The sequence below is a fragment of the Nestor notabilis genome, unplaced genomic scaffold (assembly GCF_000696875.1).
Source record: "Nestor notabilis isolate BGI_N333 unplaced genomic scaffold, ASM69687v1 scaffold4568, whole genome shotgun sequence".
Taxonomy (NCBI): domain Eukaryota; kingdom Metazoa; phylum Chordata; class Aves; order Psittaciformes; family Psittacidae; genus Nestor; species Nestor notabilis.
This window is the reverse complement of record NW_009940416.1, coordinates 18,996-30,759: the sequence shown is the minus strand read 5'-3', so window position 1 is coordinate 30,759 and position 11,764 is coordinate 18,996. Positions and strand designations below refer to the sequence as shown.

General features: G+C 41.6%; 1 protein-coding gene across 1 annotated transcript; it reads left to right on the top strand.

Annotated features, from left to right (window-relative positions):
* The first annotated feature begins 2,819 nt into the window (after window positions 1-2,819).
* Window positions 2,820-10,322, top strand: FUCA2 (fucosidase, alpha-L- 2, plasma). The gene is made up of 6 exons (XM_010020323.1): window positions 2,820-3,030; window positions 4,684-5,023; window positions 5,628-5,838; window positions 7,216-7,406; window positions 8,647-8,755; window positions 10,165-10,322. Exons 1-6 carry the CDS (start codon window positions 2,820-2,822, stop codon window positions 10,303-10,305), a joined length of 1,203 nt encoding a protein of 400 aa, XP_010018625.1. The 3' UTR covers window positions 10,306-10,322.
* Window positions 10,323-11,764: the final 1,442 nt, after the last annotated feature.

Below are 11,764 nucleotides of genomic sequence, written 5' to 3'. Positions count from 1 at the left end.
GAGCTGCTCCTTGGGCAGGCGGGGTTGGCTTGGTGTCTCCCCCACCTTAAAGCGATGGTTAGGTGTAAAGCCCCTCTGCAGGCTGACCCTGGAGCTGAGGTGTGTGGGAAGAGGTTTATTTCCACCTGAGGCTACGGACTCTATGGCGCCGTTTACGAAGGAAGCAGAGTTTGATGTGCTTCTGGTATGTCTGACCGTGTCTGCCCAGCCCTAGAACTTTTGAGTATGTTGGCTGACCTTAACCAAATTCAAGCAGCGAGTTTGTAGAGCTGAAAGATGTGTTTTCCACAGCGTTGGTGAAAGAGGCAGTTGCTTGAGCGGCAGAAGACCTCTCCAGGGCTGTGATGAAGGGATTGGTGAAGGGGCTCTCCCCAAGCCCTGCGGGGTCAGGCGCTGGGGAACTCCAGCTCTGGAGAAGCTCCTGCTGGAGTGCTGGGGCACTGTGTGGGGAGCACAGCAGTCCATCACTCCCCCCATCGCTGCCTTTGCTTGGCGAACTGCCTGCAGTTTTCTTGGGCACATTCTCTGCTCTTGGTGGGTTTCTTCTTTTATTATTATTGAAGGGTATTTTCCACGTAAAAGAGCCTAAAGCTCTGATCCTTCAAATAATTTGAATTCAAAGGCTGAACAAAAACTTTGGCTTCTGTGTGTTCACTGCTTCAGGCCTCTTGGCTGTAAGCGTATTTTTGCTGCCTTCTTTCCATGCTCTACCAAATACTTCCTGTATGACTTCAAATGAGTCATGTTATCATTTACAATATGAAGATAACAGCAGCTCTGTGGCAGAGCTATAGTAAACCTTAAATACGGTATCTGTAAACAAACCAACATCAGTATAAGGAAGACACTGTTCTCTGACACTATTTGCTCTGTTCTTTTCACAGTTATGTTCAAGAGTTTCAGTAGTTTTTTATTGTGGGCTCCATTTACTAGTAAATTGCTTTCCCAGTGGAGGCGGGGAGCAGCTAACTTTGGTTTCAAGCCTTACTCTGAGTGCTGTGCTCTGATAGTGGTGCACAGATTCAGGATCAAGCGTTTGTTTGTTGTTCTAGAAAGAGACCCCAACCCCCTCTAATGTAGTTGAAGAAATTGGTTTGTATATTCCTGTATCCTCCCATCCTTAGGTGCGTGTAGGTGTAGAGCTGCTTCAGGGGTGTATGTGCACCAAGGCAGCATGTGCAGTCAGATGATTGAGATCCTGTGTTAGCAGCTTCAGATGGAAGGTCATAAACTCTAACATCACCAAGCCCATCACCCTTCCCTTGGGGCCGTTCAGCCTTGGTCAGGATGTTTCTAGAATCTCATCATGTCAAAGTGGAAGTGCAAACTGACAAAGGGAAAGAAGAGAGGATGTTTCCCGTTTCTATATGCAATTACATACTTTAGAATCAGAGTGGGGTGGGGTTTTTTATCCAGATTCTTACAATGAGGAAGGCTGTCTCAGCTCTTCTAGACTTTTTTTCCTTTTGGCTGTCGGAGATTGTGCTTGTTTGTGCCAAATTCTATTAGGGAAGTTTATAACAATATCCATAAAGTTACTGTGGTCTTGCAGAACTGAGGTCAGAGTCCAGCTCTGGACTCCAGGACAGGAGAAGGAAACACATTTCAAACATTCAGATTCTGGCCTGGTTTATTCATTTGCTTTCAATTTGTTTTCATTTATGTCTAATTTTGCCAACAGGATTTTTGCTGTTTGCTTTGTTCATAGAAAGGTGAATGCTTTCAGACCCTTTTCTCCATAAGCATTAGTCACAACATACAGTGTTGTTAGAAGGCCTCCAGCAATAATGCTGATTATGTAGTAGGGACTGTTGTGTGCTGTTTCTGGAGCACTCTTTAATTGCTAGGTAGTGGAGGATGGAGCAGGTTGAAAATAAAAGAATGCTCTGTTGGTGACTTGTGATCTCTGCCCATGATGTGGGTCACCTCACCTTCAACCACAGAGCTGAGCTCCAAGCCTTGCTGTGGACTAGATCAGCGGGAATAGTGACAACACTGATCAATGCCGTGGGGAAGTACAGGATAGGAACTGTCTCTGTCTTTGTAGGTGGGATGCAAAAATACATCATCAGCTTAGTTTTTCCTTCTAGTTTCTAAATCTGCGCGCACTGGTAGTCAGGTAGATGTGTGCCTGTATGTTAGAGCCCATGACAGACATGCGCCTGTAAGTGTGTGGGGTTATTGCAGAGGCTGCTGTAGGAGGACACGCTTTCTTGTAGGGTGCCTTTGCTTCAGAGCTTCACATGTGCAGGGGCTGCAGCACACTGCAGGCACAGCGCTCTCCTGCTCTGGGACTGCAGGTACCCGCTCACGCATCGCGTTCCTCAGCTGCATTTGGTGTAAAGAACTCTGGGCTGGCAGAGGGGTAAAGCTGCTGGCCTGCATGTCTGTGGAGTTGCAGTGTGGGGGGCAGAACAGAGATGCCTGGTGTGTGAGACTTGAGGAGGGTGAGAGATGTTAGTCCAGAAGTGCATTCTTTGTGCCACCTGTGCTGCTTACGTGGACTGTCTACCTGTGCTCTTTACTATGGTTTTGGGATTTGGGTACTGAACAAGTCTGCCATTTTCCATTCTTAAAGTGTAGCTGCTGTGTTTTATTGCTCAAAATTAAATTCTGGGATCTTTGGAAAGTGGAGTGCTTCAAAGGTGAAGAACATAGGCGAAGAGGATAGAGAAGAGGAAATCTTTGATAATTAATACTGTTATGAAGCATTTTGTCTTACTGTCAAAGTCATGTACAGCCAGTGCATGTGCCTCTCAGTGTGAACTCAAATAGGAGCTGATGATTTCAGTTCTTTGTCTAAAAATACGCCAGTAGACATGTGTTGCTCTATATTTTGTAGGTGGTACTGGCAGAAGGAAAAGAGAGAGCCGTATGTGAAATTTATGGAGGCAAATTACCCACCTGGGTTCAGTTATGAAGATTTTGGGCCACTGTTTACAGCGGAATTCTTTGATCCCAACCAGTGGGCAGATATTCTGAAGGCTTCAGGTGCAAAATATGTTGTCTTAACTTCAAAACATCATGAAGGTAAGTAAGTGGAAGATTTATGAATGTTGCTAACTGTTGCATTTCTGTCAACAGTAGAAAAATCCAGGTGACTTTCGTGCTTGCTGAGAGAGATAAAGCCAGAGTCTTACCTGCCCCAACCCAGCCAAGGAGGAAATGAACCACCCAAGAAATGTGTATGTGTTTTCCTGACTTTTACACAAAAGCTATGGCCATGGAGCTTGCATAGGAGAAAAAATAGGTTGTGCCATTGTTCTGTAGCTGTAGGTAAGACAGCCTGAAGCAGTGGGGGCAGCTGAGCTTCCTGCAGTAGCCGTAGTTGATTTTTTTTATTGTGCAGTTTATTGCTTGAGGAACCACAAAAGTGAACTCTGCACCATTTAACATATGGAAAGTCGCCGTGTACAGGCAGTTAATGCGCTCCATAGGTTTCTCCAAGGAATTTAGGAGTATGTTCCAGGGGTCAGCTACAGAGTTAGAAGCATACACAGGGAATAGCTCTTCCTGATGCAGTGCATAGAAGCCAAAACTTTGAAGCAGGTCTGTATCTTTACAGCCGTGATTGATTTTTGGCACTGCAGTTGTAAGATGCTTTGCAGGGTAAAGAAAAGGAAAGTGTTTGGAAGGAAATATGGTAGCAAAGAAAGTGTAAAATACTAAGATGCAGTATGAGAGCATATGAAGTGAAAGTTGTTGGTCTTTGGGACGATGTGGGTTCAAGACTGGCAACTTGTAACTTGGAAATTTTCAGCTCAGCTCTGACACACAGAAAATCTTGATCTTGGTGATTCCTGTGGTGTAATTCCCAGTGACTTCAAAAGATCTGTGATTCATTTGGTCTGTCCTGTAGCCTGGGGCATGAATTTTGAGCTTGTTTGTCAAGTCAATTCAAGTACATGTATCCAGTTCACAAAAATATTGCAAGATTTATTAGACAATGAGTATAAAGCAGTTTGAAGGTGAGAGTGGAGCTCCTCTGGCAGTGGCCTAAGTCTGTAGTGCAGGAGTACTTATAAGTGCTTGTGCTGGATTGCTGGATGTATGAAATGTTAAATTCCTCCTGATTCTTTAAAAGCTGTTTCAGGAGTTTATACACATATATTGAGTAGTTGATTGAGCTGTTGTGAGTGTCCAGACAAATGAGAAGTGAACAGTTGCATAAAATGTAAACAGAAGGGAGGACAACAGTCTTTGAATGCAAATGGTAGCTTGTGCATTCTGCAGCTGAGAAAGCTTCTTATCTTCCAGTTCTTGAATGTGTATTCACAGTTCATATTAGTACATTCAGCGAAAATGTAGATGCCTTGAAAATTGCTGTATTTTTGGCTAACTTAATTGGGATATATGAATGAATTATTAAGGAGAAGAAATATTTATCCTAAGCAATTGGAATCCTAAGGAACTGGAAAATAGAGATGCATATGTGTGTGTATGTATAAAAAACGTGCATAAACATATATCTGGCACGGTGTTCTGATGCTATGACTACTATCATCATGCATAAGGAGATTATAGGCATACTTTATAGCATGATAACAATATTATTACATATATGATTTTAATTATTTTATATTTATTTTTTGCAACACACTTGTAAACTGTGTTCCAGAAAGAGGAACTATAACTTCCCCTCTTCTGCTTCCCTTTCTTATCCTCTAATTTTTCTCTTTTCAGGCTTTACTTTATGGGGGTCCAAATATTCTTGGAACTGGAATGCTGTTGATGTGGGACCAAAACGAGATCTTGTGGCTGAACTAGCAACATCTGTTAGAAACAGGACTGGCTTGCATTTTGGGTTATACCATTCCTTGTTCGAATGGTTTAATCCTCTCTTCCTTGAGGATGCCGCTGATGCCTTTATGACAAGAAAGTTTCCAACTAGTAAATCATTACCAGAACTCTATGAAATTGTGACCAAGTACCAACCAGAAATAATTTGGTCTGATGGGAATGGAAATGCACCAGATACTTACTGGAACAGTACTGGTTTCTTGGCTTGGCTGTATAATGACAGGTACGTAATGGTGCTGGCTTAGTTCCTCATCTCAGATTCTGCTCTGTGTCATCTTTGTCTTGTTTTTTCTGTATATTTTGTGGAATCTGTTAATCTCTACTTGCAAGGCTGAACTAAATACTAATTTTCCTGAAATACAGAATCAAGGTCTTCCCTAGAGTTGTCAAAGCTTGCTTTATAAAAAGACTGTTTCATATTTGGCAAATTAATCAGTTCAGGTGGTGTTGGCTATCCTACCTAACGATGTTCTTTAGTAAGTCTGCTGCACAGGCAAACAGGAGAGCAGCATAATTTGAGAATATGGGTACCTTGTTGTCATCACAGACTGAACATCTGGCAGTGGATGTGAAGCATACGCTGATTTCTGGGGGACCTTTGTGAAAGTCTGGAGCATATTTCCCTAAGAAATGCTGGTCTGGACCTTTTGCTAGCAAAGGATGAGAATAGGATTCCTGAAGTAGCACTTATTCTGATTGTAGTAAATTAGTAAGTACAGAAGTCATCCTAAATGTTAGTTTCTGTGAGGGGTATGTGTGGAAAGGAACTACACTGGCTGTGACTGCATTTTTATAGTGTAAAATTAGTAACATTTCTCTGTTTCCAGTCCAGTCCGGGACACAGTTGTGACCAATGACCGCTGGGGGGTTGGCAGCATCTGTACACATGGCGGCTTCTACACTTGCAGTGACCGGTACAACCCCGGCCACCTTCTGCCTCACAAGTGGGAGAACTGCATGACCATTGACAGCAGATCGTGGGGGTACAGGAGGAACGCACAGCTGAGCGACTACCTCACAATCGAGGACTTGGTGGAGGTACGGTAGGACAAAGATGTTGTCTGCAACTTCTGATTCTGCCGCCTGATTATTATATTATGCTATATAGCATCTCTGTTCTGTAGCTATTCCTATTAAAATATTATTTTAATTTAATAATGAATCAATGAAATAATAAATAATTTTGTTCATTTCCAGCCTAACATGGGCAAGATGGAATACCCATGTAATTCTTATTAATGTTGTAGAAATGATCAAGAGAAACGTAGCTAGTAAAAATTCAGTCAGTTTCTCAGATGTTTCCCCTGTGAGTAACTGGACAAGGAGCAATCTGCATAGTTTCATAATTACTTTTTCTACTAGGTTTTTCTTGTAACTGCACCTCCAAGTTGGAGAGAAGCAAACAGTTGCAGTTTCACAGTTGCTATTCAAGAACTGATTGAAGGTTACATTTTTAACCCCTTCTAGCTGGAAACAGCTTCTAACTCTTAATAGTCTTTTTACCTCGTAGCAAGAAACTTTCCATGCATCCCACTTTATTTAAAGGAAAAATCCCAACGCTCCTGTTGCAGACACACAGGTAGACACTAGCAGATGCAGAGAGCTGGTGTTAATGGAACATTGATTACCTTTGCTAATCTAAAGTATTAAAAAAAAGAAGCTTAGAAGACCCGAGTGATAGGAAGACTGATCAATCTTTCAGATAAATGCATTTAATTGCAAAATTCAGCTAGCGAGGGGAAGATTGTTACTGTTGCTTAATCTAAATCTGCTTCTAGTACTGTCTTTCAAAAGATAATTTCAAACAGAAGTAACCTCTTTTCAGAGGCAGAAGGTTTGAATTCATTCAGTAGCTTATCTCCAGCTGTCTGTGTGCATCTCAGTCCATGATCTCTGGAGGGCAGTGTGGATGTGAGCACAAATATTTATGAACTTTAGAAAGCCTCCTCGTATTTTACAGATGTCTCTCTAAAATAGGAAGAGCATCAAACAGAGGAATAAAAAGGAAGTTGCTTCTCTCAGCTTCAATAAAAATGAAGTGGCATCTATTAGTTTTAGTCTTCTCTCATATAGAGAAATCATCTATCCTTTCTATCGGTAAAACCTTAGAAGTCAAAATGTTAAAAAGTTGTAGGGTCTGATTCTAATGTAGATTCAGTTGGACATACTCATCCAGAAATGTATTTTGGGCTGTTTTCTGCCATAAAAATTGCCAGCAGAGCTTTGTGTCATGGGAGCTTAAATTTTGTATTGATTGTTGGGATGACCCCCCAAGATCTAAACATGCAACAGTAAAATAACTCATTCGGTTCATCACTTCTGAAGAAGTATGGCAGACTTTAGGAAGTACTTCTAATGGATGATTTTTACTAACTATGACCATATGCTCTGTGTATGTGCTTAAAAACATTTCAGCAACTTGTAGAAACAGTGTCTTGTGGAGGAAACCTCCTAATGAATATTGGGCCCACTCACGATGGTCGCATGGCCGTTGTGTTTGAGGAACGCCTGAGGCAGATGGGTGCCTGGCTGAAAGTCAATGGAGAAGCCATCTATGGAACAAAACCATGGAGAGCACAGAATGACACATTCACCCCAGGAGTGTGGTAAGGTGACTGAATCAAAATCAGCTGTTCCATTAACAGCGTATGTGACGCTTTGAAATTCTTAGTGATGACTTGATGCTACAGAAATCACCAGCTTATGTGTGTGTGAAGAAATTAACCCTTTTGTCAGTTTAAGTAACTGCACATAAAAGTGCGTATAGAACTGTAGGTAGGCAATGAGTGTCAGAGACCATAGTTTTGGGATGATGCTGAGACTGAGGGGAAGGTTGCAGACATTTCCTTAATGATCTTGTGCTTCTTAGTGTAGCTGGCAACAGAAACCACACAAAAAAAAATCTGGAAATATAAAACTGCTATGAAGTGTTTGTCTGTACAAAGGTTGTGTCACTCTTTAGAGAAAGAGGGGAGAGAAAGAAACTAGAAACCACTCTGGCATATTCTGCATTTCTTTTTAACGTACAAATGCATGGGAAGAGAACTGCAATTGTTTGGTCACTAAATTCAGCCAGTCTCTGGACTCTCCTCTGCCTTTATGCCTCACAGCTGCTGTAATGCCTTAATGATCCATCAGGGTTTTGGTCTTAACCCTCTTCTCCACTTCAGTGGGTCTTTACTTCAGTTCCCAGTAAGATTTGGCTATCTGGCTTTAGCTCTGGATGCTGAACTGCTGACTGCGATGTAAAACCATCTCCAAGAGCAATAAAACATTGTAACTAAGGGAAGGAAAGAGGGAGGATTGTTCAGAGTATGCCACAGGATTTACAAGGACAAACTAGATAATAGCTGCTGAAAGTAAATTTTCAGAAAACCAGCTGTGCCGGCTGGAAGCTTTGTCACACATGCTCTTGTTAACTGGGTTTTTTAGTGGAATGTCTGTATGTTTGTGTCTAGATGTGAATTACCAGGGTTTCCTGAATGTAACTCGCAATTATCTGTTAATGATTCCCCCTGCCCTGCAAGTACCTCCCTCCTGTATGGCTGAGCAGCACTGAGTTACTATATACTTAAGTTACTACATACTTAAGTTACTACAGATGTTTACCTCTAAACTCAGTTATTCAATAGTCTTTATTACCTCTAGTTTGTTGGAACATATTTTCAAGGAACAGTACTTTCTCAAAGAGTATATATTGTCTGAAAAGATGGTCATGTGTGTGAAAATGTAATTAACACTAACTCTTAAAATCCATTTTTCCAGTCCTGAAAGCACTCTATGTATTGCTTCAGAAAATTTACCAGGGAAAATTGACATGCATTTCTATTCCCCATTTCCAACCAGGTACACTTTCAGCCCTAAAGAGGGGAAACTCAATGCTATCTTCCTTGACTGGCCGGTCTCTGGGACTCTGGTACTTGGTGAGCCACAAGCCAAGCTTGGAGAAACACAGGTGAAAGACAACACACCCCACTCTTCCCCTTTAAAACAGTGAGGCTTGTTAAAAGAAGAAGAAACAAATGTGCTCTGAAGGAAAACACCTCTAGGATTTGTCATGTTCCATCATGTTTGTTTTAGTTTCTGGCCTCTTTAGGGATGCATAGCTCAGGACAGAGTACATTGGAAGAGACCCAGCAAATGTTTATTTTTGTTCTGGGACTTCTTTGTCATAGTCCTCCCAGTGGTATATGTTTCTTCTCCAACAAACAAAGTTAGGCTGAATTGCTGGTGGGGTATGTTTTAGCTTACAAACTAAGGAGGCCAAGTAGCAGGGGAAAAGAACTGTGCCCCTCCTGTTTCCTGTGTAGCCTCTAACTCAGCATGACCTTTCTTTATAGATAGCCATCCTCATGATTTTGGTGAGGCTGCAATTGCTGTAATGGTTGGTGCAAGTCAAAGCCTTGCACAAAAGGAAAGTGCACAGAGGTTTTCATTGCCCAGGGAGGCTAAATAGTAGACCAGTGCAACCCTAGATGTGTGTCTTACAGCAAGCACTGGTCAGAAGTTGAGGACATAGTGCCACACCTACATTAGCAAATAGTGTAACCCAACAGAAGCAAATTTATAGAGCAGAACAGTTAGTGCTCAGGGCTTGGTATCAACACTACATTTAAGGTAGGGATTCTCTTTGGCTTAGTGCTGTTCTTACACAGTGGATGTCCACTAGCTGCTGAAATAGATGCATTAAGGGTCTTTCTGAACTGCCTCATCAGGCCTAGTTCCATGTGACATTAAGCCAAGACAGTTCTGTGCTAAGGAAGACAGAGCAATTTCAGAAGTGATGTAGATGAATCTTGAATAAGCATCTAGAGTGTATGTGCACAAGAGAGTAAGGATGTTCCTCAGCAGCAGAGACTGGCCTTCAGCTAATCTACTATTTTCGGCATATCAGCAGCTGGTCTAAGCGTCTCACTGTAAAACCTATTTGTGTGGTCTGCTTTGTTTGAGATACCTGGCTGCACTCTGTAAGGAACTGGTGCTCATTCAAGACTCCAAGTTCCACCATGGCAAACAAGCATTTCAGAAATAGGTGATACAAAGATGTGTACTGCAGTACCTAGATCCCTGCTTAGACCAAAATCCTACCCCAGACTACTGAGAAGTGTTTATGTGCCTTTTTCACAGCCCTAAGTACATCTTGAGACCCACCAGCACTATCTTTATTGCTTGTGTATCTACTTCGCAACTAATTTTCAGTTATCTTTAATAATTATCATTTATTTGGTTGGTAAGTGGCACTTAAGGATATTGGCTAATAAGGTAGCTACAGACCAACATCCCTATTGTCAATACTGCAATGCTTTGAGAATCACACACTTTGAGAAGGTGCTGTTCTAACCACAGTGTATGTTTCTGTCTCAGGTGAAGCTGGTTGGCTACAAGGAACTGCTGAAATGGGTTGCACTGGGAGAAAAGGGAATCATTGTAGCTCTACCTCAGTTAACTCCCAAGCAATTGCCATGTCAGTGGGGCTGGACGATACAGCTGACTGACGTAAGCTGAGCTGTATGCTGCTGGAGCCTTGAGTAGCTGGGAATGAGGATATTTTGCCCACTTTCTCATCACTGGTTTCTCTTGACTGCAAAACCCCAGTAATTTCACTTCTTCATGAAAAGTGGACTGTTGTTACAGGATGGAATGAACCTCATGTCAAATCTAGAACTAGACAGGTGAAGCTCTGCATACGATTTGTTTTCTTGAACTTGTGTGAAAACTGAGCATTGACCTTGACCTCTCCACTTAGTCAGTGTCTTGCCAAGTCATGTAAGGGGGGAAGGAAAGAAGGGAAACCAGTCACTGGATTTTTAAAGCCATGAGAAAGAACAAGCTAGCTCAAGCCAGCATTCAAATGTCAGTCAGTCAGCTACCTCCTTTAATGCAAGAAATCTTAACTTCCACAAAACTGTACAGTAAAGCCTGTCAGCTTTAGAGAAAAGAATAACCTTTTTCCAGTTGTGTGTAACAAGTGGCAGGTTCTGCTGAGCAGGGTAGTGTATCTGCATTACTCTGAAGTAATTCTATCCATTATTGGGATACAAGCAAAGTGGGAGGGGTTTTGGCTGTTTTATATAATATTACATGGTTAAAGCTGACTGTTTACAGCCATAGTTTTTAACCAGTTACCAGGGTGCCTCCTGTGGACAATAAATCAAAACATGTACTCCAATGACGAGCTTTTTTATAAGTGAGAAATAATCAGGAGTTGCTAGGGAGCCTCAGCTTTGTCTAAGAGACATCAATTTAAGCAGAGGGTAGATTGCATCTAACTTGAAAAATTCCCAAGCTCATCATGTGTCAGGATTTGCAGGGACAGACCTGCAGTGTGAAGTTTGCAAAGAGGGGGAGGTACAGGACAACAAAAAGCATGAACTGTTTCAGTGTAGACATCAAAGTTTTATGTTTCCTGAGTAATGTTAATAAGTGCAAAACTATTACCGTATAATTTATGTAAGGATTTTAAGTGAAGGGCCAATAGAGGTTATTGCCTTTCCTGCTGGTAATGTTAATACACACACAAATTTTGCATTAAAATATTTTATTACAATACAGACAATTAGGCTCAAAATTAATAATACAAATTAAGATAAAATATTTACAAGTTAATGTGTACAGTGTAGCTGTTTGAACAGCATAAACAAGAGGACTTCTAAAAATCCACATTCCTTTAGTATTAAGTAACAGAGAGAGCAGTTCCCTCCTGGCCCCCCCAGCTTGTTCAAGAAAAATGTGCATCAGTTGGCAAAGGCTTTCTGAAGAATGAGTCTTTGGAATAACATTTGTAAAGTTAAGGAAAAAACGAGTTTTCCTTTATGAAAATAAATATTCGGGAGAAGGAGAAGAAAGCAGCCTTACTTCGTTTTGCTACCCTGTGCTATTCTTAGGTCACTGTCACTAGTTTTTTCCAAAACATGGGCACCCCACGCAAACAAATGGGGTTTTTAAAAAGTGACTTGTTGTAACA